The 27,200-nt window shown below is 34.8% G+C and overlaps 1 protein-coding gene across 2 annotated transcripts; it reads left to right on the plus strand.

Annotated features, from left to right (window-relative positions):
• The first annotated feature begins 5,840 nt into the window (after positions 1-5,840).
• Positions 5,841-11,833, plus strand: LOC115695729 (probable plastid-lipid-associated protein 4, chloroplastic). Of its 2 annotated transcripts, XM_030622800.2 has the most exons (6): positions 5,841-6,282; positions 7,145-7,258; positions 7,861-7,956; positions 8,953-9,027; positions 10,588-10,655; positions 11,561-11,833. In XM_030622800.2, the coding sequence occupies exons 1-6, from the start codon at positions 5,965-5,967 to the stop codon at positions 11,631-11,633; spliced, it is 744 nt and encodes a 247-aa protein (XP_030478660.1). In that variant the 5' UTR covers positions 5,841-5,964; the 3' UTR covers positions 11,634-11,833. The 2 variants fall into 2 exon arrangements, with proteins under 2 accessions (XP_030478660.1, XP_030478661.1); XM_030622801.2 differs by lacking the exon at positions 8,953-9,027 and having other exon boundaries at positions 5,870-6,282.
• The last annotated feature ends 15,367 nt before the right edge of the window (positions 11,834-27,200 follow it).

Raw genomic sequence — 27,200 nt, forward strand, 5'->3', positions numbered from 1 at the left:
AAAAATACCCCTTTAGTATGATTTATGTGATTTTATGGTGGAGGGGCAAAATGGTCTTTTTTCTCCATTAGTGTTTTGTCTTTTAGTGGCTTTTTATTTGAAAATTAAATGTTTATTTTTAATGTTTACTTGGCTGAAATGGAATATGATAAGTGGCATTATGTGTTTTTCTTTCATTTTTACAAAACACTTAGAAAAAAATTAGAAAAACTCTCTCAAAGCTCTCTCTCTTTACGGCTGAAGCATTGGGGTGCATGAAGTTGATTTTCTATTTGATTTTCAAGCAAACTCTCATCCATTCTAAGCATTCTTCAAGCTAGGTTAGCTTCTCTTGATTTCTTCTTTAAAATTATGAAAAAAATGGTGAAATATTGGGTAAATGCATGCTTTTGTGGCTGTTATTATTGCTGTGTTTTGTTGTTGATTTCTGAGGTGTAAAGCATGTTTAATTGAAGTTATTTGAGCTGTTTTGAAGCATGTTAGTTAGGTTGTGTAAAGCTTTGAGTTTTCTATGCAAAAAGTTATGATTTTTGAAGAAATGTTGTGTAATCTGTTACTATGTTGTTGCTGTTGTTCTTGTTTGTTTTCAGAAGCTTATTCATGCATATTTAGGTAGAATTAACCAGGTTTGATTGCATGTTTGTGAGATTTGCTCAAGTTTGAGTTTAGAACTCAAAGCTTGAGCTTTAATGGCAATTTGTGTATCTGTGATTTCTGGGTTAGTTTGATGCCTTGGATTTGTTCTTTGGGGTATTTAGAGCAGGTCTGGAAGGTTTGGAATAAATTGGGTTTGATTTGGTTGAGCTAGGAATTTTTGAAAAAATTCCTGCGAGGAACCGGAATTCCGGTTGTGCAACCGGAATTCCGGATGAGGGTCCGATAATTCCCGAACGGAATTAGGTTGGGCAACCGTACGTCGGTTGGGGAATTTTCGAGAACCGTGTTTTTCCTCGTTTTTATGTTTTAAGGGGTATTGCCATGCTTTTTATCGATAGGGAAACTTTTAGTTCCTAGTTTAAGTCCCGGGAAGTGATTTAGCGTGTCAACTTATAGCGTTGTGATTTTTATGGTTTAGGAGCCGATGTCCGCCACTCAGCTAAAGTTCTAGTCAGGTTGACCGGCACACCTGAATTCGGAATCCAGGTAAGATTAGTATAACAGTATGCATATGTAGATTACATGTTTAGCGTGCATGTAGGAAGCCTATTAGATTACATTAGTTGTATGTTGGCTTCGAACCATCCAACCCTGTCACGTCGGTACGAGTGGAGTATGACCGACGGCGGAGTATGACCAGGTTTGGCCGTCAGTGACATTTGGTTGGTGGTTCCGTGCTATTGACCTATCCCGTCGGTACGGTGGAGTATGACCCGACGGCGGAGTATGACCGGTTCGACCGATCAGGAGGATACTTGTCAATAGTACCGTCCTTGTGAACGTTCAAAACTCAGTACCATGTTGGACATGGCAGTAGTGGCTCAGTACCATGTTGGACATGGCAGTAGCGGGATTCAGTATCGTGTTGGACACGGCAGTTAGAATTATGTATGAGTATTATTATGCTTTTCTTGCGAGTACGTCGACTCACAGTTTACGTTTATGTGTAGGTAAAGGCAAGGCTAAAGCTGATGGGCCGTGAGCGAGCTTGTGAAGATTGTACATGTCGGGGCGGTTAGGCCTGGAGCGTACGATCCTCGGGACAGCAAGGCTGATTTTTGTAACTGGTTGTTAGAGGACCTTTATTTTATGTAATAGTTAAACAGTTAAAACTTTTTGTAAATAATTTTATAATCGGGATCCCGAGTCTTTTGTAATATTGTTTTATAAGTTTAATTAAAAAAGCAAAATTTTAATTAATCACGTTTTTCCATAAACCTCGTTGATTAGCAACGAGCTGCACAGTACGTTTAAAAATCACGTAATACGCCTATGGTAGTTAGGGTGTTACAGGCTAGGTACACGGTCAAAAGAGTTTCCTTCGCTAGGAGGACTAGCACGAAGACGAGGATGAACCTCATGCAGAAGTTGAAGCAAATCCTGGTCGATCTGATGCCCGAGTTCCCAAGACTCACCTGGGTTCATCTACAAAAGACAACACACAAGATGAGTGTTGGACGGAGTATCAAACGAGAAACAAGCAAATATGCCGACTAGAAGTACTCAACAGATTAAAGAATGACTGTGTCTAAAGAAAAGTCAAAACTCAAGAAGTCAGAAAGTTTTCTTGGGTTAGGGCGAAAAAGTTCATGAAGCTTAGAATAAGCAAGATGGAAGACATACACAATGTGGGTCAAAGACAAGCTCTATGGCTGTAAGCCCACATGAAGACGTGGTAAAGAAGAGTCGCAGAAGTTTCTAACCCTAGGGTTTTCCTAAGCATTCTTTCTACAACATAGTTGCATTCAAAGTGTAAACATGCAAAGAAAAGTATAAAGGAAATCGATAACTTACTCAAAGATTCGAATGTCTGAGTTCAAGCAAACCAGCAATCGTTTGAAGGCACTTCGGCAACTTTGAGGCCAGAAAATTCTCTTTTCGCTATGGAGTTTACTTAACAACGAAGGGTGATAAAATGAGTTATGTGCCAGTACTATGGGTATTTATAGGCAAAGGGGGAACTGTATCAAAAGGAACCTTAGATTCCTCGGCTTCCCACCTCAAAAGCGAATATGGGAAATCAAAAGTAATTGAGTGCAACCGTCAGCTGTGGAGAGAGAAAATCGGATTTCAAAATATTAATTGTCAGAGCATTAATTAGCTGAAAAACCGAAGGGACGCCCAGCAGCTTCACATCGAGTCTCGAACGGTCATGCTCGACACGTGTCCCCATCCAAAGGCAGAGCCAGCTTGGAATAAGTCTACACGCAACCTCAGAGGTCCCGTACAGACTTGGGGGGCAAATGTTTTCCCAAATTTTGCACTCTAACGTGGCATCACGGGAATGGTGACACGTGGAGTCCACTTGGAGCATCTGCTCGGAATGATAGACCGAGCAGGATGCCTCGCTGACACATCCAGAATGAGATATTCAACGAGCCGTGCAGGGCAATCAACACTTAGCGAATTTAGCTTTCACATCATGAGTCATCAACTCAATCCCTACAACTCAGGGATCAGCTTACGTGGATATGGCATACACACGATCCCACTATCAGTGTACTCAATCTCAATCCCACGATCCTTGCATTCAACATTGATCACATGATCTTTCTCTTTATGCGCATTGTAACGAGAGAGGAAACTCTTCCTCCTCAAATTTCCCAGCCCTATAAATAGTGAGGAATATTCACTGGGCAAGGGACGGAGAAATTATAAGCTGATACGCAGCTAAGCTAAGGCTATACTATTATCTAAGAATTATATATTCAGAGATACTGTTGTAAGAGCTATAAGAAAAAGAAACTTCTTCTTTGTTCTTAAGTCAATACAAATAACGAGGATTAGGCTATTACCGAACTGCTCAGGGCTGAACCTCTATAAAATTCCTGTGTCTTATTATTGCTTTCTCATATATACTCATTACGACATATCGTTTATCGCTTATCAAAAAGACTCATTGTCGTTGGCTAAAAGCGAAGTCAACAAGGCATTTTAGAAAAAAATTTAGTCTAATTTTTTTTTCATGATCGCGTACGTTGTTGCTATTTAGAACCACTTATAAATTTTAAAAAAATTTCAGTTTAGTTTACAGTGTTGTAAATTAGATTAAAACAATGAAAAATTTTGTAGTAGACCCCCCTAAAGAGTCGTTCTGGTAGACCCCTTATCTGTTTGAGCATTGAACTTTTTTTCTTAGTCTAATTTCATTTTATGATCGCGTTCGTTGTAGCTATTTAGGACTACTTGTAAATTTTTACAAAATTCTAAATAGTTTATAATGCTGGAAATAAGGTTTAAACAGTTATTAACCACGCGTATAAGAAAAATCAAAAAAATGCTTAAATTTTATTTCGGCATTGTAAACTATTCAAAAAAATTAAAAAATTAACATGTGGTCCTAAATAACTATAACATACACGATCATAAAAAAAATCAGCAATTTTTTTTAAAGTGCCGAAACAAATAGGAGATCTACCGAAACAAATAGGAGATCTACCGAAACACTCTTTTAAGAGGGTGTACTGTAGACTTATTACTTATTACTCCTATAAGAAAAAATAATCGTGCATATAACAAAATATATAAATCTTATTTTCAATATTATAAACTACTGAAATTTTTTTAAAAAATTTATAAGTAATCTTAAATAACTATAACATATACGATCATAAAAAAAAATTACTAAATTTTTTTTCTGTATGTTGAAACAGATAAGGGGTCTACCAAAATATTCATTTAAAGAGATGCACTATAGACTTGTCCATATATACTATTTTTATTTAAAAATCATTTGTAAAGTTTACTGTGTTTTCTGTTAGTTGTTTGTTACATGTTAAATTTTATTTGGTAATTTTTAAATTTTAATTAATTTGCATTTCTGTTGGTGATTTATTAGCAAGTTTTGTAGCTATTATTTCATTGTCTGATTCAAAATTACAATTACATACTTATACTTTAAATTTAAAGAAAATACAGAATGCTTTTGGAAGTTGAGGATAATGCCTTTCAAAGGATAATCTCATAATTTCATACTAAAAGACCAAAAAAGCAACTCATATATGACCAACAATTAATTTAGTGAAGCTAGTACAATAAAATAAAAGTTTAATTTAGTCGGTTTCCAATTTTTACTAAAATACAATACCCTTGCTTTTAGCCTCACAATTTCATTCATAGGATAAAAAAAGTACATCATTTCTCATCCCAACCACTAAAATTTAATTGAGGAGTCACACACCACAAAATTCAAGTGAGGAACTTCGTAATTAGCCTATTTTTAATAGTATATATAAATATGTATAGATTAAATTGCATCAATTATTTTTACATGTCAATCAATATTTAATCTGCACAAATATAAATTTTGAATTTTTCAATTCAATCCAATCCAATCTGTATAAGTACGGATATCCAAATTTTACAAATTAGATTGGATTTGATCATGGAGATTAAATTAGATTGATTATTTTATAAACACTCCTACTCAAGTTTAACTTCCAGTTGTATATAAATATTTAAGTTTAATTTTTAACGGTAATAATACGTAAATTATATTTTTAAAACTTCCGTAAGTATCTAACCGTTAAATGTCAAGTTAATAACTATGTAGTAATCTCTAATTAGTCAAAGTCATTATATTTTAATTATTTTATTTAAAAATTAATTTAAATATACTAATAAAAAAAATACGTGAATAATGACGGTATACTTAGCGATCAATTACTTATGAAAATTTTAAAAATATAACTTATTTACTATTGCCAATATTTATTTGCAACTCAAAATTAAGCCTAAGCATTTACCCCATAAAAATAATAGGGTGATTCTACAATGCACCCCTTAAAAGGGATGTACTGGTGCACCCTTAACTTGTTTCGGCATCCAAAAAAAAATTTTTAGTCTAATTTTTTTCATATTCATGTACGTTATAGCTATTTAAGATACCTTATAAAATTTTGAAAAATTCGGAATAATTTACAATATAGAAAACAATGTTCAAACAGTCTATTTTACACACGTATAAAATAAAATAGTCACGCGTGCAATACACTGTTTGAACATAATTTTCGACATGTTAAACATTTCCAAATTACTTAAAATTTTGCAGGATGTCTTAAAAAACTATAACATACATGACAATGAGAAAAAATTTAACTAAAAAATTATTTCGGATGCTAAAACAGATAGGAGTGCATCAATATATCCATTTTAAAGGAATGTATTGTAGAATTTTTCAAAATAATAATAGCCTACACCAACTAACACTATTTTTCACTTTAATAATCACAACAGCTTCATCGTTCATACATTTTTTTTTTTGAACACACATCGTTCATACATTACATACTGAAAAACCCCATAATCATGGCTTTCTTATACTCTCCTCCACTATCCCTCGCCAGTGCCACCGTCCATTCTTCCCCAGCTCCGAGATTACTCCTCAATTCTTCTCCGACATCAACGTCATTAAATCACCACTTCCCAACCTCCGAACCCCTCACCGCCTTCCACACGCCGTTAACTACTACTTCTGATCCCCAGAAGTGGAGAGTCAGTGTCTCATTCTTTTCTTCACTCTTGCCCAAAAAACGCCAAGAGCTCAAGGAAGAGCTTCTCGAGGCCATTGCCCCTCTTGATCGTGGCGCAGCTGCCACCCCAGAAGACCAGGAGAGAATTGATCGGGTTTCTTTCTTTCTTTCTTTTCTTTTCTTTATCTTTTTCTTTTTATACTAAACTTTTTGGTTTTGTTGATTTTTGACCTTTCAAATTAATCACATTACTTAAAATGTAAGGAATATTTGTATGGTGTGTGTGTGTGACTGTGTGTTGAGGTATGAAAATATTATTCATGTTTGAATTTTGTATCTGATTGAACACAAATGTTGGCAAGCAAAAGTAAACACTATGGTTGCATTCTTAGGGTTTTATGCTCCTCAATGGAGATCCCCGGAATAATAGCTTGCTTGTGGAACTTGGTACTTTAATGGGGGTACAAATTAGTTGGAAGTAATGAATGGAATGGAATAGAAAGGAATCAATTTTCATTTTATTTCTTTGTTTGTTTCATTTTAAAGTATGTGTAGAATGAATTCTATTGTGAAATGGAAGGACATACAATTTTTATGCATTTTAATTTTTAGTCAATCTTATTTCTATTCTTATGTTTACCCCAAATATTTGGAGGATAATTGTTTTGTATGGATGATAATCAATATCTTGTGTGATTTTTTATGGTATTAAATGATTAGGCATTGATCTATAAAAATTATAAAGTTGGATTCAACAGAAAGAAAAGGCTGCAGATAGTTATGCTAGTTTTATTATTTATTTTTTTAATGTTGATTGTTCTATGGTCCTTTAGGCCTCTTTGATCACTATAATTGTATAACCTACTTTCATTTTCATTTTATTTAAATTTCTAACATAGGATAGATTCTTTTATGGAAAAGTTTGAGCTGTAATTTATCTTGGATACAATTGACATTGTTATTTCTAATGTGTGTATATATTTTTGTGTTTTGATTCTTGGATTTTCTCTAAATAGATTGCCCGCAAACTTGAAGCAGCTAATCCAACAAAGGAACCACTTAAATCTGATTTATTGAACGGAAAATGGGAACTATTATACACTACGTCAAGATCGATTTCGCAAGCCGGGGTGAATTTCAATTCCTCATTTCACTTTGTTTATGGTTTTTGTTATATCAGATTGTACTTAGTGTTCTTAGTGACAGACAAGTAGAACAACAAACACAAAACTAGAATATTCTAGCCCTGTGCTTGGTCGTGAGCTTAAACCCAAAACTAGAAAATCTTGATTTTATATGCTTACTTTTGTAATGATAAAGTAATTATGTTCTTTTTCACGTAGAATTGTTGCACTGTGTTGGGGATGAAAAATTACAACACACCTCAGGAAAATGCACTCTCTCCATAAAAACATAAACATCTCTTCTTTGTTTCTTCAACTTTTTTATCACAAAAGGTCTGCACATTTTTACATAGTCTCAAATTCTGTAATGTCTTTCCCAGTTATCTTTCTTCTTAGGAATTTTAAAAGGATAATACTTTAGTCATTTTATGTTACTTCATCTTTTTGGCAGTTAGTTTGATCATTTGTTTTTAATACATCAATGGATTTTCTGTTTGGCACAAGAAGAGAATATACTACCAAGACATCAATATGGCAATTGATACTACAGTTTCTTGTCACATTAATAGTAAAATGACCTGTTGACATAAATAATGTTATTATGACAGATACCTAAATTTTTAAGATCAATTGCAAACTACCAAGCTATCAATGTGGACACATGTAGGGCGCAAAATATGGAGTCCTGGCCGTTCTTTAATCAGGTATTGGTTTCTCTATTATATTTGTTAATCAATTCTTGTATTTTTGGCCCCAGCTTCATGATCCATATTTTTGCAATAGAATGTTTGTGTTTTGCTTTTTGCTTGTTTGAAAGCCTTATATCTAAGCCTTTATTTGTTCTTATGAATCATTAATCACCTCCAACTGGTAGTAATTGAGGGAATAGTTTAAGAAACATATGACAGCTTCATTGTGCTAATTAGGATTTTTGTTCCATGAATTTTGACATCTACCAAATCATGCCCCCTGAACTTTTAAGGTCGTTAAAAATGCCCCTTGAACTATTGAGGTTGTTGGATTTAAGGACTTTTTTCCAATTTTAATAAAAAGTCTAATATAAATGAAAGTTCAAGGGACATAATTCAGTACATATCAACGTTCGAGGGACATGATTTGGTAGATATTAATATCTAGGGAGCATTGTTTAGTACATAAACAATCAGTGAAATAGTAAAATTGAATGAAATTAGACAAAAGTCCTTAAATCCAACAATCTCAATAGTTCAGGGAGCATTTTTAACGACCTTAAAAGTTCAGGAGGCATAATATAGTACATGTCAAAGTTCAGGGGCAAAAATCCTAATTAGAGCTTGTTTAAAATGTTTGGAATCCTCTGTTGATTAGAAGTCCAAATAAGAGCTAAGCTGAGAAAGTTCATGCCTTTAGTGGAATTAAATCATAATGGTTTATTCTTAGCTCGACTTTTACTTTTAGGGTGCGTTTGATACGACATATTGTATTGTAGGTCATTAACATTGGATATTAATTGCTTTACTCAAGAGGATTCAGTCTCAAAATACTATCTTATTGAAAATGTAAGGAAATCTATCGTAACCTTGGGAAACCCATCTTACCACACATGCTATTGCAAAACTCCAAAGTAAAAATTTTCACCCAACTCGTAATTAACATTTTCCGCCATGCTTAATACCCTTAAAAATATTTTTTCCTGTAAATTTTCATTTACATTTTTGTAGGTAACGGTAGATTTAACACCTTTAAACTCAAGAAAGGTGGCAGTAAAGTTTGATTATTTCAAAATTGGAGGTTTGGTAAGTATTTTTCTTCAATTAAATGTTGAATCAATCTAATGTGTGCATTATTTATTTTAGGGATTTTTTTAAGAATATACTAAATTAAGTAACTTTTTACAAAAATGACGTTTTTTTTTAAAATGAAAACAAAATGACGTGACACGTACAAAGAGTGTGTGTTTTAAAAAATTGGGCCGAAAAAACTGGGATTACAAGCCCAATATACAAATCGTTAAAAATAGAAAATTACCATAAAAACGTCAACTATATATACAGAAACTTAACATAACAAAAATAACGTCATTTTTGAAAATAATTGCCAAAATAAGGTGGCCCATGAAAATTTCCCTTTATTTTATAATTTAAATAATTTTTTTTTTCAATAATATACTTAAAATACAAACTAATTACAAAAATACCTTAACAAATCTCAATTACAATAATACCTTGCCACATCATCAAAAAATACCTTAATTTCAAACTAATATGCATGAAATGAAATTAATTCTAAATTTTCATTTTTCTTCCTACGTTTTTAAAAATCTTTTAGTTACTTATGATGCTAATAAGAAACTGATTAGTGACCTTTACATAAATTTTTTTATTTATATATCATATAATTTAAGATACATTTTGATTACCATCAAAATTTATTTGTATACATTTTAATAATCAATTAATTATTTTTAAGTTATATTATGGTATCTTATTATTTAAAATTCATTTGAGTTACGTTAATGTTTATTTCAAAACTAATGAGTTGACATGTAATATAACAAGCTACCATTTTATATACATTTTATTTACTTTGAAAGCTATGTGTTTATTTTTTAGATTATATTACATTGTTTTGTTGTTTTAGATACTTTTATGTTACTTTTTTTTTTCTTTTGTAACAATATTTATGTTACCTCCAAGTCTATTTAATAAACTAATAAGTTTTAATAAAGTAAAAAAAACTCACATGACTTATTAGCAAAATATGTATACACCTAAATTGCTAATTAGTTCTATAAAAAAAAATTGCTAATTACTTATTTTAAAATTACATTTTTAATTACTTTAAATTTATTGTAAAATCTAATTAGCTATCATATAATATATATTTATTAAATAGTTCTGTTTAGTATACTTCACAATAATATTCAAATAAAACTATATAATATACATTTAACCACTCATGAGTTACAATAAAGTAAAAGAAATCACATAATATTTTAGTTAAATTTGTTGACATCTAAGTTATCAATAAGTTATTTTAAAGTTACATTATAGTATTTTTAATATCTTAAAAATATTATTTAAAATATATTTTTGATAATTAATTTTGTTGCAGAAACTAAGGTGACAAATATAACTATAAACAGTATCAATTATAAATTGAATTGGTCACGGTATTCTCAAAATTGAGATTCAAAAAATGGTGGCTAATGTAAAAAGTGCTTAAATAAAATCATGTGGCAATAACACTTTCGCATAGGGGGTAAAAAAATTGGTAAAATTCTATTTCTATTCATATTTATTTTGTAAGTGATTAATGATGGTTGAATTCATATTTGCTTATTTCATGATATACAGATTCCATTTAAAGCTCCTGATAGATTCCGTGGAGAATTAGACACTACATACTTGGATGAAGAGTTACGGTAAGTAAAACATCCTTGAAAGTCACAAATACATATAACATATATCAACCTCAAAATAAATAGACACTCCTAATGTGCTTTGGCGAAAATAAAATGAAATAAAACAAAGAATTATATATGATAAAGAAAACAGCCTTTGGGTCATCAATGATCCTTTATTATTCCAACCAATATTGAAATTATTTGCTTAATATTGAAATAGTAATTATGATATGAGAGTTTGGCTAAATCGTTTAAACTTGAGACATCTCATTCCTTTGTTTAGTATGAGCATTTTAATGTCTAAGACCCTTGACAAAAATAGAAGAAAACACATAATAATGTCAAAGCAAGAGAATTTAAGATATTGATAGCCAAGAGTAATCTTGCTAATTACAATAATTTATTATATATTTTGATTTACTCAGTAGTAATTTATAATCTATAATTATACATCAGAAATGTTTTTGGAATGAAGTAAAGGAATAAGAAAAAGAGAAATGTTTACATTTAGGCAGTTTAGTAATCAGACTTAACTTAAGAATTACATCTTATCAAATTCCTTACTTCAGTCAGTTCTTCAATTGCAATAATCCCCATTTGTGTTTCTGCTGTAAGGTTGAGTGGCCTAAAAGGACAACAAATTTCTTTACTAACATTACGTTTTGATTTCTTTTTGTCTCATTCAATATTAGTGAAAGTGCTAAATTCTTTCTACTAGAGTGGCTGAACATGCATTGTTCATTAACATGTCCTCAAACTTAGTTTTGACAGAAAATTAGTAGAACTTGAAAAGATGCTATTTTCGTTTGATTCATATGCTGCAAAGGATTTCTCTTTATCTACATAGATTTTCTGATATAGACCGTATGCAAATGATAATAAACACCAACTCATGAAGGTGATATGTCTTGTTTCATTGGCAGTGTGTCTAGAGGTGATTTGGGAAACTTGTTCATCTTGAAAATGATTGACCCGTCGTACCGGGTTCCTGTCTGAATGGTTCTCAACTAGCTGTCTTTCTGATAGGCATAAAAGGGTTATATGGGTAATTGTAATGGGGTATTGGTAATGTGTGAGTAGGAAAGGGAAAAGGGTGTGAATGAATTTGTAATTGAGCAGTAGCTCTTTGAATTGGGAGAGTACTGGGTCTCTCGATTACCCAGATATCAATACAATATAGTTCTCTGTTTTTCCTATTTCTATCCATGTTCTTGCTGTTCTTAGCTATTTGATAGAAAATTCCTCTCACTTTCACATTGCCTCCCATCAAATGCCTTAATAGCTTTAATATATGAACTTGAATTCTGAAACTTGAATGTTTTCTCGAAGAATCTCCAACCAACTTGTTTGTCTATAGTGCAAGTTTGAGATTTGAGTATGGGCCTCCAAGGGTACCCATTTTTGTGCGCATGGATGAGGACTCACACACTAGACCACCACACATGCGCGCTGCCTTCATCTGAGCTGGCGGTGAGGTGTCACTTAATTATTTTAAAGAAAAAAATATTTATTTATTTATTAATTAATTTTAACATTAAATGAAGTAGTAAAAATCGATCAATCAATGATCCATTTTTCACTGTCATGATCCATCTCTTCCACGATTATATTACCGTTTTCTTACCGTTTAATCTTGGATCGACTTCTCTATATAAGTTGTATCAGAACAACAGAAGAATACATCATTTTCAACATCAAAAAAAAAAAAAAAAAAAAATCTTTCTTACAATTTTTCTCAGAGCAAAATTTAGGATGTAATCGAGCGACATAATTCGGTACATAACATATCGTATACAGAGGTTGTTTTATCTTGAGGACGTCGTGGTTGCTAGACTGTCGTGCACACTTCAGACAGAGTCTCGAAGCGTCTTAAAGAAAGCAATATTGTCCGCAACTCAGCCAGGATCTTCTATCGGTAATTCGTTCGAATTTTATTATTTTAAATTCGGTAAAACAATTTTAAGACGTTTATATCTGCTATGGCTGTTACCGATGAATTTTCTGGTTCATCTTCTAACGATATTAACAAGCCTTTTCGTTTTGAGTGATTACACTTCAAGTGATGGAAATAAATCCAATCCATCGCTTAAAGTGTAATCCCTCAAAACGGAAAAGCTTGTTAATATCGTTAGAAGCAGAATCAGAAAATTCATCGGTAGCAGCCATAGCAGATTAAACGTCTTAAAATTGTTTTACCGAATTTAAAATAATAAAACTGGAACGAATTACCGATAAAAGATTCTAGTTGAGTCGCAGACAATGTCACTTTCTTTAAGACGTTTCGCGGCTTGCCCGAAGTGTACACGATAGTCTAGCAACCACGACGTCCACATGATAAAATAACCTCTGTGTACGATATGTTTTGCATCGAACTATATCGCTCGATTACACCCTAAATTTTACTCTGAGAAAAATCGTAAGAAAGAATTTTTTTTCGATGTTGAAAAGGATGCATTCTTCCGTTGTTTTAATACAAATTATATAGAGAAGTCAATCCAAGATTAAATGGTAAGAAAACGGCAATATAATCATGGAGGAATTGGATCATGGCAGTGAAAAGTGGATCATTGACTGATCGGTTTTTACTACTTCATTTAACGTTAAAATTAATTAATAAATTAATAAAAAATAAATTTTTATTTAATTAAATAATTTTTTTAAAAAAAAATTAAGTGACACCTCACCCGCCAGCTCAGATTAGTCGGCCAAACGGACGGCGGCGGCAGCGCGTGCGTGTGTGGTAGTCCAGTGTGTGAGACCTCACCCATGCGCACAAAACTGGGTACCCCTTGGGGCCCATACCCAAATCTCACTAATACATTTGTATGTACACCATCACTAAGAATGATACTTTTGTGGGGAAAGGTTATGCTACTCATGGAATGTTTAAATTAAATGTTAAATTTAATAAAGTATCTTCTTCTGCATACATATTGTGTGATTTTAATGTTTGGCATTCTAGACTTTGTCATGTTTATAACATATGATTAAGAACATGAGTAATATTGGCTTAATCTCGAAAATGTCAGAAAAGAATTTTAAAAAATATATTTTTTGTAGTCAAGCAAAAATAACTAAGACACCACATAAATTAGTTACTAAAGAAACTGAACCTTTAGACTTGATACATTCTGATATATGTGAACTTGATGGAACGCTAACCAGAAATGGTAAACGTTATTTTATTACATTCATAGATGATTGTTCTGATTTTACTTATGTGTACTTGATAAAAAATAAAAATGATGCACTTGACATGTTCAAATTATTTGTGGCTGAAATTAAGAATCAATTCAATAAGAAAATAAAAATGCTTTGTAGTGATAGAGGAACTGGATATGAATCGAACTTGTTTATTTAATTTTATAATTCACATGGTATGATACAAGAAAGTAGGGTTGGCAATTCGTGTTTGCGGTTCGTGTTTGTGTCGTGTCGAGACCCATGTATAACAGGTTCATGCTTGACCCGAACACGACTCGTTTAATAATCGTGTCAAAATACAAAACTCAAACACGATCCGTTTATAAACGGGTTGACACGACACGATCCGTGTAACCCGTTTATAAGTATATTTTGTTTAAACATGTCAACTAATAATACGTTTATGAAGTATTTAACACTTTTATAACCCATTTATGACAAGACAATAGCTGAAGTATTCAACAAGTTTGTGAATTTTTTAGTTTTCGAGATTGTACTGCCTGACATGACAAGACAATAGCTGATGAAGTTTTATTATGAAGTGGAGCATTATTATTGGGAGGAGCCTATTCTATATAGGCATTGTGTTGATCAAGCAATCTGACATTGCGTACTTGAAAAAGAGATGAACTCTGTTATCACATATTGTTGCGCTCAATAATGTGGTAGATATTTTTTTTCCTTTAGAAAAACATCTAAGGTATTGCAAAGTGGTTTCTATTTACCTTCATTGTTTAAAAATGCTAACACTTTTGGCAAGGCTTGTGATCGTTGTCACTGAACTGGTAATATCGCAAGAAGGAATAAAATACCTTCACATGGGATTCTTGAATTAAGACTTTTTGATGTTTTGGGTATAGACTTCATGGGGCTTGTCCACCATGTATCAACAATGAATACATTCTATTGGTAGTAGATTATGTGTCTAAATGGGTGGATGCTGCAACTATTAGAGAAAATGATGGTAAAGTTGTGTTGAATTTCCTTTATAAACATATTTTTACTAGATTTAGTACATCTCGACAATGAAGGGAAACATTTTGTGAACAAGCATCTTGATAAACTGTGGCTTGTTATGGATTCTTGAGAAGACTGTGGACAGATCTAGAAAGAATTGGTCTAAAAAGTTAGATGATGCGCGTTGGGCTTATAGAATTATATTTAAAGTACCAATAGATATGTATCTTTACATATTAGTGTTTGATAAAGCTTGTCATCTACCTGTTGAGTTAGAACTCAAGGTATTTTGGTCCATAGAAAAGTTGAATTATGATTGGAATGTTGCTAGTGAAAAGAGGATGTTGCAGTTGAATAAACTTGATGAATTTAAGAATGTAGCCTATGAGTGCCAAGATTTACAAAGAGCGAACCAATGCATGACATGATAAAAACTTGATCAAGATAGAATTTTAACTAGGACAAAAGGTACTTCTTTTCAACTTAAGGTTGAGATTGTTTCTTGGTAAACTAAAGTTAAGGTGGCCAGGACCATTTATTGTTGTTAGAATTTTTCCATATGATTCTGTGGAAGTTAGAAGCAATTCAGGTGGTTCTTTTAAGGTGAATGGAAAAATATTGAAGCCTTACTTTGGTGGTCCATTTGATCAAGTCAAGTCAAGGATTTATTTGAAGACCATATGAGAAAGAAGTTCAACGTCGGATTACAAGACGTCAAAGACAACACTTGAGGGAGGCACCTTAACCTTTATTTTTAGTTTTATTCTTATTTTTGAAAAATTTTAGCTTTAATTTTGTTTATAGCTTTTTCATTTTATTTTATTTTTCAAGTTTTTGTATTTATATTTATTGTAATTAAAAATCATGGACTAAAAACTTTAAAAAAAAAAATGAGAGAATGTAAAAGGTTTTATGAGTTGCAACTTCACGACAAAAATAATAATAGAAAACATCTCAAATTTCTTTCTTCTCATGTAGGCTAAGTCTTTAGCAATAAAGAAATAGAAATAAATAAATTGTGTTGTTGCAGAGTTAGTAAATAGTTCTCTCATTTGTTATAAAAAAGGAGAATGGGGGTATTGTAATGTATAGTGGGGTGACTGAGAATGTAAGATATTACGATGTGGTTGAGCCTAAATGACTTTTTTCATCTACATTTACTTAAGTCTAATGTTAAAATTTATTAAAGTCTTTTTGATTTTAAAGCATTGTTGGTGACATTAGTGGAGAACGTTCAATGATGCAAGCATATTGAAAAATTAGTTTGTAGAAATATTTGGTTGGAGTTGAGTATATATGGTGGATTCCAATTATTGTGGTCATTTGTGAATTATATTGTCAATTTTCCTAATTGAGCATTAAGGTTAAATTTTGGAGCGGTTGGATTGAAATTATGGTTAAAAATTGTAATTGAAATTTTGTGAGTAATGACAATGTAGTGTAGACAGTAATGGATGCTTAACTTGTTTGTTGTTTGTTTTGTTTTTGTTATTTTGTCTTGCTCTTTACTTGGGGACGAGCTTGTTTAAGGGAATTTGTTAGGTCTATTTTTATTTTTCTTTAGAGTATAGTTTTAAGGGTATTTTTAGTATTTATTTTATTTGTTATTGTTTGGGTCTACACTTGTTTTTGAGTTTATGTGAATTTCAGATGTTAGATGAGGAGATTTTCACTTTTTGGTGAAAATAGTGTTTTTTTGGGTTTCTTAGTGATAAATGTTATCAAATTTTGCAATTGGAACCTTGGGATTGGATTTCATGGCTTGGTGGGGTTCATAAAGCATGAAAATTGTAATTTTTTATTTTTAGCATTAAGAGTCGTGACCTTCTCCTAAGAGTCGCGGCTCTCCAATCTTTAGAGAAAATTATTTTGGAAGAAAATTCAAGACTCGTGACCTTTGAACCAAAGTTGCAGTGCTCAAGAAAAATTGCAAAACCATTTTTCTGTAAAAAAATCAAGAGTCGCGACTCTGATAAAAGTTACGACGCTTGCGTATTTTGGGAAACTTTCCAATTTCTTCATTATAACAAGTGGAGCCTAGGTTTTGTAAGGAAATTGACTTTGGAGAGCAATTTTGGACTGGAAGTACGGTTGGAAGGAGGAGAACAAAATTGGGTTCAACAACGTGTGTTCTTTCATTTCTATCTTGAATCTTTTATGTTTTCCATTGAATCTTTGGATGTTTAGAATGAATATTATGAACTAATTTTCTTGTTACGACTATTATGTGAATCACTTAAATTTCTTTTATGGATTAATGTAGTTTTTTAATATCTTCTTCATCTCCTATTCAATTCCATGCAATCTATTTTAGTTTAGCAACTATTTATTGGACATTTATAACTGTTGTTTATGATTTCGAATCAAAACTTGAAATGTGGGATTTGATTATGCTATGATTGTTGTGGAGACAAATTAATTAAGAATGAAAGTATCTAGGTTGTGTGTATGAATAAATTGAGTTTCTATGTTCATTGCTTTCTTTATGATTTAACTTTGCCATAGAAATATTGGGAGTTATCACTTAGATTGAGTTTGTAAGTCTTAACTTGATTATGAACTACTTTTATCAACTTGTTAATTGAATAGAATGAAGAGGAAGTGGGTAAATTACCTTAAGAAGTAAAAGAGGGGATAGTTGATGATCATAATTGTCCTAATCAATTTATCCTTGTTATTTCTTAAATTTTTATTATTATTTTACCGTTATTTTGTTTGCTAAGAATTCTCAAAAATTTATTTGATCAAATAGAAACAAGGAATTAGTTGATTGATAGTTGATAATTAATTCTTGTGGGACGATACTTGGTCTTACCAAGATTATTACAAATTATGATTGTGTTCACTTGAATAGCTGTTTATTTTCGCAACGCTCACCATCATAGCACAGAGATAAATCCACTCAATCCTGTCATAAGCTTTACTCATATCCAACTTCAAAGCCATATAACCCAACTTCCCAGACGATTTTCTCTTCAAATAATGCACAACTTTAAAAGCAACCATGATATTATCAGAAATCAACATTCCAGGAATAAATGCACAACTTTAAAAGCAACCATGATATTATCTAGCCAAGAAGTTTCCTACCCAAGGAAGGGTTGCCACCATGAAAGGAAAGCAAAGAGAAGCCAGGGAGTGTGATAACACTTCCCTTCGCATTGTTACCAAGCCTTGAGAGCACTTGACTATGATTATACATGGCGAGAACTAGCATGTTTGAGGAAGCCCATCAAAACTAAATCCCAGGTTAGTGGGGAAATTCGTGTGAAACATCTTAAGAGGTACTATCATTGAGAGGAGCATCCAAGGTATCCTTTATGCTTTAAGTTTCTGTATGAATCAAGTAGGTGACCCTTCAGGCAACCCCACTAGTGTAGTTTTACTTTTTATAAAAAAACAAAAATTCCAATGTAATCGATTAAAAGGCCACCAAGATGACCTTTCAAAGGTTAAACAAATTAATGATACATTGGATTTGTTTTATTGTTTCTTTATATGTGTTTTAAGTGAATGTTTACCATTCTTCCACTTTAGAAGAAAGAACAAGATCGAAAATAAAACATAAGTATTTAGTGCCATAAATAATGCTACACACTTTGGGGCAAGGAGGAAAAGTAAAAAAAATTAACTTGGCAAGGATTAGCTATCCTTGAACAATAAAAAGAATCAACATGCACATTAAAATACTTCTCCTCGAAAGAAAAGTCAAGAACGATCGAACCGTTTAGCCAAAAGAGGTTTTGAAAGATGCTCACGACCTTATGCTGAAAAGAGAATGACACTTCTCATGCATAAGCAAATAATTACAAGCATGCACAATAATGAAAATACAAATTAAAAGGTTGAAGCGAGATTAAGGAACAATAAGCTCCCTCAAATCCAAATATAAGGATCAGTAATTAAGAAGAGGTTGAGACTGCTCCAAGAATCAATACCCCCTCAACAAAAGTCAACTTACCTTTGTAGGGACCCTATGGGGTCACATATACCAAAAATAAAACAGCGTCAAAGACACATGGAATAGAAAGCAGATCGTTACAGTCATCCAAAATAAAAACATAGCCAACAGGAAGCGTCATTTTAACAAGTCCTATGGAGCCCAAGACAACATGTTTACATGAAAGAACACTACTGCCGATCACCATCACTGGGAATGTCTGCCTCCTGACAGTGTTTAGCTTCACGCGCCATTCTTTTCTCCACGTGCTCGGTCTTGAACTGCTCAATCAAATTGAGTGTAAAGGGGTCAAAACTGCCAAGTCTGCATCGATATTCTTCACCCACACAACAAGCAATAAATGCTCGATCTTGCACCCTTTCACTCAAAACTTTTTCTTTCTCCACAGAGACGATATGTTTCTTCAACCAGTCGTTCTTGGTCTTGAAAATATCTTACTTGTTTAGAGTTTGGGAGCCACGCGAGTAGCCTCTTCTTAAAGGGTAAGCAAGGTTTGAAGTCGCTAAGTTAGGTCCACCACCTAAGGCACTACCTTGTCCAACTTGGAATCTGAAGATGATATGTAGACAAAGTTGGCCTAATGGGCACTTTGTTAGGATTCCCCATAGACACAAAGTGAGATGGACCATGTCAATGAGACGTAACAACTCGACACCCTCACCTAATAGGTAAAATAAAAGTACTAAGTTTCTAGCTAAGAAAAATGGTGGTATACACCCTGAGGAGTGCACATCCAATGACTCACAAGCGATAAGGAGAGTAAAATCAACGCGCAAGAGTTACATCTTAAAACCAATAAATCAAATATGGAAAGGACAGTAGAAAGGATAAAAGAGGTGAGATACATACCTCAGGGCGGTGAGGGATATTAGTTGGAGTGAGAAACTCAACTAGTGTAGGGCAAGGCACCTACCACGAAAAGAAGAAGTGTTATGAGAAAGATTATCGAAGTTGCTTCTCGGGCGCCTCACTAGTCAAGGATAGAGTTCAAAATTCAAAAATATGAACAAAGACAAAACACCAATTCTTTCAATCAATAAGAACGCATAAAAGAATTCTTGTAGACTAGGGGGAAGTGCTAACCTAAAAATTTAGCAAGGCTATTTTCCAAGTTTAGCCGATGATTAAACCAAGAGATTAGTATAGCCGTCTTTTGAAGCTAATCAAAGGTGACCCGTTCAACATATAAACCCTTGAGTCACTCAAACAAGCATGAAAACATGCCACTTGTCCAAGCATGCATGAAAGCCACTCAACCTAGCATGCAAGCAAAGGAAAAAGGGAAATTGGGCATTTTCTTAAGCTAGAAGAAATTTAGAGGAAAGGTGCATCTCCTCTCTTCTCTCTCTCTCTTTCTCTTTCGATTCTCTTGGGCAGCAGCTAGGATTGGGGATTTTGAGTTTGAATCAAAGGATTTTAGTGATTCTTGGAAGCTTTAATCCAAGGTAACTCTTCTTTATTAATTTTCTTAATCTAGGTTAGGTTTTACATGTGAAATTAGATTCTAGGTTGCTGTGTGTTTTGAAAAGATTTAATTTAGTATTCTGGAAATGATTTGAAGTTGTTTAAGCTTAATTGAATTGAATCTATAGGTTGAATTGAGGTTTTGGCAAGGATTGAGTTTGAGAACTCAATCCTAGCTCTCTAATGGTGGATTAAGATTTTATGTGATTTTATAAGTTCTGTTGCTTGGGGTTGGTTCATATCAGTGTGTACAGGTATTCTGGAAGTTATAGAAAAGTTTGGGCTTGATTTGAATTAAAGGGATCGAATTTTTGTCCCCAGCTCAGAACCGGTCGACCGGTTCTGAGAAGCCTCTTGCAACCGGTCGACCGGTTGGTACCCAGGAACTGGGGTTCCGGTTGGGAACCAGTCTGTCGGTTGGGGCTTTTTCCCGAGCCCTAGTTTTTCCCGTTTTCAAGTAATTTAGGGTATTGGCATCCCATTTATCGATAGAGTTAAGCTTAGTTTATATTTTAAATCCCCGTAAAGTGTTTAGCGTGTCTCTCATCGGATTTTGAACGTTATGGTTTAGGGCCCTGTAAAACGTCAAGTTGCGTTTCCACTCAGGCTGACCAGCACACTTGTGCACGGAACAAGGTAAGATAGCATAAGAATATACATAAGACTATATGCTTGTTTACATATTGCACTACTAGCACTAGTTTAAATGTGATTTATAGAGTGTTAGTATAGTGTTGTTTATAATTATGGTTACGGTGTTACCAACACGAGTACGTCGTGTTCGTGGTACAACACTTAGTAATTCCTGGGAGTACAGTTAGGGCTCTACCAACACAAGTACAGATTTTGGTACTTTAGTGCATTTAGTATAGTAGTCCACTTCCCTTAAGAACGTTCTTAACCATTTGGTGAGCTTGGTTATTGAGCTCAGGGCGGCTTAATCATAAAGCCGGCATTGCAATACTTTTATATATGTCTTGCATATCTTACTGAGTCTGTTGACTCATCAGTTTGCTACCTTGTGTAGGTAAAGGAAAAGCAAAGCTGGAGGAACAGTGAGGCAGAACTCGACAATTACTGTACATATCGCGGCAGTACAACCTGGAGGGTTTCGGTCTTTTATTAATTTGAAGTCTGTATTTTGAGGTTGCTTACTAGCGAGTTTTAAAAAAAATATATATTATATGTACATTTTAGCAAAATACTTTTAAATTGTATTTTGATACTCGGGATCCCAACTCTTTTGGTTATTAAGCTATAAAATATTAAAGTTATCTTTTGAGTTTAGTATATATAAAATACGGGCGTTACAGTTTGGTATCAGAGCCACCGGGTTGTCCACTGAAGACCGTCAAGATATGTACAATCAAGGCCAGTGTCGAGTTCAACTCACGGTTCTGTAAGCTTTATTTCTTTTTGCAAACTGTTTTAAGATATGTTGTATATATGATTAAATAAGATGTTCTAAATCCTAATTGCGGTCTTGAAAATATTTTGACCACTGTCTGACCTACGTGCCTTGTGGGTTCGCAGGCTAAGTCCTAATTAATGGACGACCAGCGAAACGTTAGAAGGCAGGGTGAGTTGGTTGAGACCGGAGGTGGTCGGGGTGGTAGAAATCCCCAAAACCCCCGTGGACGCGGTAGAGGCCGCGGTCGTGTTCCGAGAGGTGGACAGGAGAATCCACCTCAGGCCCCGGTTGACTGGGAGCAAAGGTTTGTTGAAATGCAAGCTAGAATTGAACAACAAGAAGAAGAGATCTGGCGACTTAGGCAACGGGATGCTCTTGTTGAGCTTCCCCCGCAACCGCCTGCTGCGATTCCTGCAGCCCCTGCGGTGCCAGCTGAGCAACATGTTGCTGGTAACCGTATGGAGCCTTTATATGAGAGATTCAGAAAGCAAGCACCTCCAGTATTTCTGGGAGGTCCTGATGTTCTTAAGGCTGAACAGTGGTGGACCGTTATCGAAAGAATATTGAATTTTATGGGAGTGGTCGGAAATGACAGAGTGGCATGTGCCACGTTTCAATTTCAAGAGGATGCCCTGATTTGGTGGGAGATGGTATCCCTCACCAGAGATGTTACCAGAATGACCTGGGAGGAATTCTAGGATTTATTCAATGCCAAATATTATAATGAGGCGGTCCGCAGTGCAAAGCGGAAGGAGTTTGTTGAGTTGGTTCAAGGTGAGGGTATGTCGGTAACTGAATATACAACCAAGTTTGATCGCTTGGCCAAGCTAGCCTCCGGAATTGTACCAACAGACTTCAGCAAGAAAGAAAAATATTTGGCTGGACTGAATGCCAAGATCAGGCATGATTTGGTTATTACAACGAACGATACCACAACTTACGCAGAAATGGTTGACAAGACTCTTCGAGCTGAAGGAGCAGTGAAATTTTTGCAAGAAACTCGAGAATCTCCTGGTGTTGGTGGGATTACTATTCTCCCTATGTCTGGTCCTGAAAAAGAGAGTGGGGGTTCTACTTTTGAACAGAAGAAAAGAACTTTCCTATCTTCGGGAAGTTCAGGGCAAGGTAAAAGGTTTCGAGGAAACCAGAACAAAGGAGGACGTCAGACTTACTCCTATCCTGAATGCCCGCGTTGCAAAAAGCATCACCCCGGGACTTGTAACCGGAGGGCCTGTTTTCAGTGTGGTTCGGTGGGACATCTCAGTTGAAGAAAGAGGAACCAAAGCCTGAAGCTAAACCTGCGCTTGCCCCTGCTCGTGTCATTGCTATAACTCAGGCTGATGCTGCTACCAGTCCTTCAGTAGTTACAGGTCAGCTTCTAATCAATGGTTTTGCTTATACTGTTTTATTTTATTCGGGTGCTACTCGGTCTTATGTGTCATCAAGACTTCTTGACCAGTTTGATAGACCTAGTGATATTCTTGAGACGGGGTTTGGAACCCTGTTGCCTAATGGAGAATTAATTATTTCAAGAAAGTGGGTTAGATCTGTATTAATTAGAATTGAAGATAGAGAATTGAATGCTGATCTTGTGGAGTTACCATTGGCCGAATTTGACATTATACTTGGTATGGACTTTTTGTCCAAATACTCTGCTAGTATTGATTGTAAACGGAAAATGGTGACTTTTGAACCAGAGAATGAGGAACCTTTTGTTTTTGTTGGTTCGGTCCAAGGTTCTCGTGTTCCAAGAATCTCAACGTTGAAAGCTAGGTATTTATTACGTAATGGATGTGTCGGATTCCTAGCAGTGGTAGTGGATTCCAGTAAACCTGTGTTACTTGGACCTGAAGAGGTTAAAGTGGTTAAGGAATTCCTAGATGTATTTCCAGAGGAATTGCCTGGATTATCACTTCAGCGGGAGATAGATTTCATCATTGATTTAATTCCTGGAGCAGAACCTGTTTCAAAATCACCCTACCGAATGGCACCTGCTGAACTAAAAGAACTGAAGATACAACTCCAAGGGATGTTGGATCTAGGGTTCACTCGGCCTAGTGTGTCACCTTGGGGAGCCCCAGTGCTATTTGTGAAGAAGAAAGATGGAACTCTTCGGATGTGTATCGATTATCGGGAGCTGAATAAGTTAACCATTAAGAACAAATATCCTCTGCCTAGAATTGACGACTTGTTCGATCAACTTCAGGGCAAAACAGTATTCTCTAAGATTGACTTAAGATCTGGATATCATCAGTTGAGAATTCGAGAAGAGGATATTCCAAAGACAGCCTTCCGAACCAGGTATGGACATTATGAGTTCCTGGTTATGTCTTTTGGGTTAACAAATGCACCGGCAGCCTTTATGGATCTTATGAATAGGGTATTCAAGGATTTTCTCGATAACTTTGTAATTGTATTTATCGACGATATTCTTGTATACTCTCGGTCAGAAGCAGAACATGAGCAACATCTTTGAATATTTCTGCAGCGACTTAGAGATCATAAACTCTACGCAAAATTCAAAAAGTGTGAGTTCTGGTTGTCACAAGTGTCCTTTCTGGGGCATATTGTTGGGAAAGACGGGATTATGGTTGATCCAGCGAAGATTGAGGCAGTGAAGAATTGGCCTAGACCTAAAACAGTCACTGAAATTCGAAGTTTTCTCGGTTTAGCGGGTTATTATCGGCGTTTTGTGGAAGGATTTTCCAAAATTGCAATGCCGTTATCCGAGTTAACTAGGAAGAACCAGCGATTTATATGGTCAGATAAGTGTGAAAAGAGTTTTCAAGAGCTGAAGCAACGGTTGATTACAGCTCCTGTTCTAGCCTTGCCATCTGATCAAGAAAAGTTTGTGGTGTATTGTGACGCATCAAGGCAGGGTTTAGGATGTGTGTTAATGCAAGCAGATAAAGTCGTAGCTTATGCTTCTCGGCAATTGAAAGATTATGAGCAGCGTTACCCAACTCACGACCTAGAACTTGCAGCAGTGGTGTTCGCCTTGAAAATTTGGCGACATTACTTATATGGTGAAAGGTGTGAGATCTATACTGACCACAAGAGTCTCAAGTATTTCTTCACTCAGAAGGATCTGAACATGAGACAAAGAAGGTGGCTAGAGTTGGTGAAAGACTATGACTGTGAAATCTTGTATCACCCTAGAAAGGCAAATGTTGTAGCTGATGCCTTAAGCCGAAAGGGACCCGATCAGATATCCAACATGGTCATGATTTCCTCTCAGTTAGCCTCGGAGATGACTAGGGCAAATATTGAGTTGGTGACTGAGAAATTATTTAATCTGACACTTCAGTCGGATTTGTTAGAAAGAATCAAAATGGCCCAATTAGAAGATCTTGAATTGGTTAAGACTCGAGAAGATGTCTTAGCAGGCAAAGCTAAGGACTTCTCAATTTCTGACAATGGGATGCTGTTGTTTAAAGCACGGGTGTGTGTCCCTGATATCAATGAACTTAAGAAGGAAATTGTGGAAGAAGCTCATACTACCCCTTACTCATTGCATCCAGGAACCACCAAAATGTATCAAGACTTGAAGCCCTATTTTTGGTGGTATGGGATGAAGAGGGATGTAGTGGACTACGTCACTAAATGCTTAACCTGTCAGCAAATCAAAGCTGAGCATCAACGGCCGGCAGGATTACTTCAGCCATTAACACTTCCAGAATGGAAGTGGGAAGACATTGCAATGGACTTCGTGGTTGGCTTACCTAGAACCACAGGAATGTACGACTCAGTTTGGGTTGTGGTGGATCGCTTTACAAAGTCAGCACATTTCTTACATGTTAAGGTAACCTATACTGTAGATCAGTATGCTGATTTGTATGTGAAAGAAATTGTTCGTCTTCATGGAGTACCGAAGTCAATCGTTTCAGATAGAGACCCTAAATTTACATCAAAGTTTTGGGTGAGTTTACAAAAGGCTATGGGAACTAATTTGAAATTCAGCACAGCCTTTCATCCTCAAACAGATGGGCAATCTGAACGAACTATTCAGATACTTGAAGACTTGTTGCGAGCTTGTGTCATGGATTTTGGAGGGTCATGGAGTAAGTATTTGCCTCTGATTGAATTCTCCTATAACAATAGTAATCAAAGTACCATAGGAATGGCTCCTTATGAGCTGCTCTATGGTAGAAAGTGTCGTTCCCCAATTCATTGGGACGAAACAGGAGAACGGAAGTACTTAGGCCCTGAATTGGTCTAAAAGACAAATGAAGCAATAGACAAGATCAAAGCTCGAATGCTTGCTTCTCAAAGCAGGCAGAAAAGTTATGCAGATCCCAAGCGACGGGATGTTACATTCCAACCTGGTGATCATGTCTTTCTACGAGTATCCCCAATGAAAGGAATCAGACGTTTTGGAAAGAAAGGCAAGTTGAGCCCTAGGTTTATTGGACCTTTTGAAATTCTGGAAAAGGTTGGACAAGTTGCTTATCAGTTGGCATTACCTCCATCATTGTCAGCTGTACATAACGTATTTCATGTTTCCATGCTGAGAAAGTACGTATCCGATCCAACGCATGTTTTACGTTATGAGATGTTGGAGTTGCAACCTGACCTATCTTATGATGAGCAACCGGTGCAAATTCTAGATCGAAAGGAAAAGGTCCTTCGAACTAAAACCATATCTTTGGTTAAAGTACTCTGGAGAAATAGTAAAGTGGAAGAAGCCACTTGGGAACTGGAATCTGATATGAGGACTCAGCATCCTGAATTGTTCAGGTAGATTTCGGGGGCGAAATCCTTTTAATGGGGGGATAATTGTAAAGACCGCATATGGTTAATGCTTTGAATTATTAAATAATTAAGGTTTATGTATGAAATTAATTAATAATTATGAAAGGTATATTTTGGAAATAAATTTAATATCATTTATGCTATTTAATGTATCATGGTTTGTGTTCGGAAGCTGTGGGAAGCGACGTTGGGCCTTTAGAGAGTCATATGTTGTAATTCTAGAATATTAGTGGGGTGTTATAGTTAAATTTTAGAGGCGTTAGAATTTTCAGGGTTTGTTATTTGACCAAATTACCCTTAGGAGTTTATAGTAAATTATTTAGCTTGAAGGGCAAGGAGGTCTTTTGGCAAATGTTTATTTTGTCTTATTTGGGGTTATTTTTAAGGCTGAGTATAAGCTTATTTAAAAAAAAAAAAAATGAAAGAAAAGGAAAAAGGGAAATTGGGCATTTTCTTAAGCTAGAAGAAATTTAGAGGAAAGGTGCATCTCCTCTCTTCTCTCTCTCTTTCTCTTTCGATTCTCTTGGGCAGCAGCTAGGATTGGGGATTTTGAGTTTGAATCAAAGGATTTTAGTGATTCTTGGAAGCTTTAATCCAAGGTAACTCTTCTTTATTAATTTTCTTAATCTAGGTTAGGTTTTACATGTGAAATTAGATTCTAGGTTGCTGTGTGTTTTGAAAAGATTTAATTTAGTATTCTGGAAATGATTTGAAGTTGTTTAAGCTTAATTGAATTGAATCTATAGGTTGAATTGAGGTTTTGGCAAGGATTGAGTTTGAGAACTCAATCCTAGCTCTCTAATGGTGGATTAAG

This window comes from Cannabis sativa, chromosome 6 (genome assembly GCF_029168945.1).
Source record: "Cannabis sativa cultivar Pink pepper isolate KNU-18-1 chromosome 6, ASM2916894v1, whole genome shotgun sequence".
NCBI classification, from domain to species: Eukaryota; Viridiplantae; Streptophyta; class Magnoliopsida; order Rosales; family Cannabaceae; genus Cannabis; species Cannabis sativa.

What these genes read in the sequence shown, in the direction of transcription:
- LOC115695729 (XM_030622800.2), top strand. Translation starts at nt 5,965, where the DNA reads ATGGCTTTCTTATACTCTCCTCCACTATCCCTCGCCAGTGCCACCGTC. An exon ending in ATTTCAAAATTGGAGGTTTG is followed by an intron (nt 9,028 to 10,587) that starts GTAAGTATTTTT and finishes CATGATATACAG; the next exon opens with ATTCCATTTAAAGCTCCTGA. An exon ending in TACTTGGATGAAGAGTTACG is followed by an intron (nt 10,656 to 11,560) that starts GTAAGTAAAACA and finishes TTTCATTGGCAG; the next exon opens with TGTGTCTAGAGGTGATTTGG.